At 69.3% G+C, this 1,716-nt stretch overlaps 1 protein-coding gene across 1 annotated transcript; it reads right to left on the reverse strand.

Annotated features, from left to right (window-relative positions):
* Positions 1-438: 438 nt before the first annotated feature.
* Positions 439-1,688, reverse strand: GSX1 (GS homeobox 1). The gene is made up of 2 exons (XM_040266742.1): positions 1,277-1,688; positions 439-830 (listed from the first exon to the last, which is right to left on the reverse strand). The coding sequence occupies exons 1-2, from the start codon at positions 1,686-1,688 to the stop codon at positions 439-441; spliced, it is 804 nt and encodes a 267-aa protein (XP_040122676.1).
* Between the last annotated feature and the right edge of the window lie 28 nt (positions 1,689-1,716).

The raw sequence follows: 1,716 nt of genomic DNA on the forward strand, positions 1-1,716 counted from the left end.
AAAAAAAAAAAGAGGGAGGAGCGAATGGACACCCTAGAGGTGAAAGGCCGAGCTTGGCCCAGGGTAGAGAAGAGCCAAGGAAGCGAGGAAGCCTGAGCCAGCCCGGAGCTGGCGGGCGAGGAGGCGCCGGCCGCCGGCAAGGCGCTGGGTTGGGCCGGGCCGCTGTGTTGCCTGGCCGAGAAAGATTCGTGCGCTTGCGGTGTGTTCATAGCTGGGAGTCCGCTTTGGATAGCCGCGGGCCCTGGGGTGGGGACACCAAGGTCAGGTCAGCCAAGCTCTTGACGCTTCCCAGGACGGAAGACCCCTGCAAAGTCGCGCTACCTCAGTGCGCGACCGCCTTAGGCAGTGGGTGCCTGGGAAACAGTGCCGTGTCCGAGGACCAGTCTTGGAGCCACGCGCGGGGAGTGTCTGGGGTGGGCTCCCTGGGGAGGCGTGGGCCTAGGGAGTGACCGTGAGATCGCGCTCATCCTTCCCCGAAGAGGACGGAGACATGGGCACTTCATCGTCGTCCTCGGAGCATTTAGCGGAGGAGAGCGACGCGCACTTGCAGCCCTGCGGGACGCCCTCTCCCGCCCCCGCGCCCCCGCCGCCGCCGCCGCTGCCGCCGCGGTGGTTGCTGCCCTTGCCCTCCTTCTTGTGCTTCACTCGGCGGTTCTGGAACCAGATCTTCACCTGCTTCTCCGACAGATTCAGGTAGGTCGCGATCTCGATGCGGCGCAGGCGGGACAGGTACATATTGGCGGCGAACTCGCGCTCCAGCTCTAGCAGCTGCGTGCTGGTGAACGCAGTACGCATCCTCTTGCTGCTGGGCAGCGGGTTCGAGCTGCTGTCTGGAGGGGGTGGGGCGCAGAGACGCAAGCCATCAGACCTCGGTGCCGGGGGCCCCATCCTCCGGTGGGCGGCCGTCAGAATCCCGGGATTCTGGTCTCTCTCCCACCCCTTCGCCCCAACACAATGCACTGCAGCTAATAGCGGTCGGCCTCCTCGTCAAGCCTAGGGGCCCTGGTACTCCACCAGTCACCGGGCCCCGCACTCCATGGAACGCCCCGCGCCCCAGCCCTCGCTCCCTGCTGGAAGTCTCCGCCAGGATCGGGACTTCCTGCTTCTCCCTCCCTGCCAGGGTCCAGTCCCAGCTCTCCAGCAGCACGCCACCCAGAGTGTCCCCCTTAGAGGCCCGACATGATCACCCCCAGGAACCCAGGGTCCTCATCCCCTATCCCCGCCTGGCCAACTTTGGTCTGTCCCCTCCCTTCCCCCCACCCCCCGCGCGGCTTACCCACGGAGATGCAGTGGAACTGCCTGGGGTCGGGGAGCGAGTACGAGGTCTGGTAGAGCGCGGCGGCGGCGGCGGCGGCGGCGGGGCCGTGAGCGACCCCGGGCGACACGGCCGAGTGCTGGCGGCCCAGGGGCGCGTGGCAGTATTGCGAGCCGAAAGGCGGGAAGGACGCCTTGAGCAGGGGCAGCGCGGGCGGCCCGGGGGGCCCGTGCAGCTGGGAGGCGGTGACGCAGAGCGGGCACACGCACAGCAGCCCGGCCTTGCGCGCGTGGCAGGCGCCCGGGGAGAGGCCGTGCAGGGCGTGCGGCGGCGGCACCGCGTAGGGGAAGAGCGGCGGCGGGCTGCCCTCCGGCGCCTTCTTCTCGCCGGCCTCGCGCAGCACCAGCGAGTCCACAAGGAAGGAGCGCGGCATGGCCCCGGCGCGCGGCCGCCCCGCCGCC

The sequence above is a fragment of the Oryx dammah genome, unplaced genomic scaffold (genome assembly GCF_014754425.2).
Source record: "Oryx dammah isolate SB20612 unplaced genomic scaffold, SCBI_Odam_1.1 HiC_scaffold_24, whole genome shotgun sequence".
NCBI classification, from domain to species: domain Eukaryota; kingdom Metazoa; phylum Chordata; class Mammalia; order Artiodactyla; family Bovidae; genus Oryx; species Oryx dammah.

Excerpts from the sequence above, each read along its gene's own strand:
- GSX1 (XM_040266742.1), bottom strand. The coding sequence starts at position 1,688 with ATGCCGCGCTCCTTCCTTGTGGACTCGCTGGTGCTGCGCGAGGCCGGC. Across the intron at positions 831-1,276 it reads GTTCCACTGCATCTCCGTGG|ACAGCAGCTCGAACCCGCTG; the intron begins GTAAGCCGCGCG and ends CACCCCCTCCAG.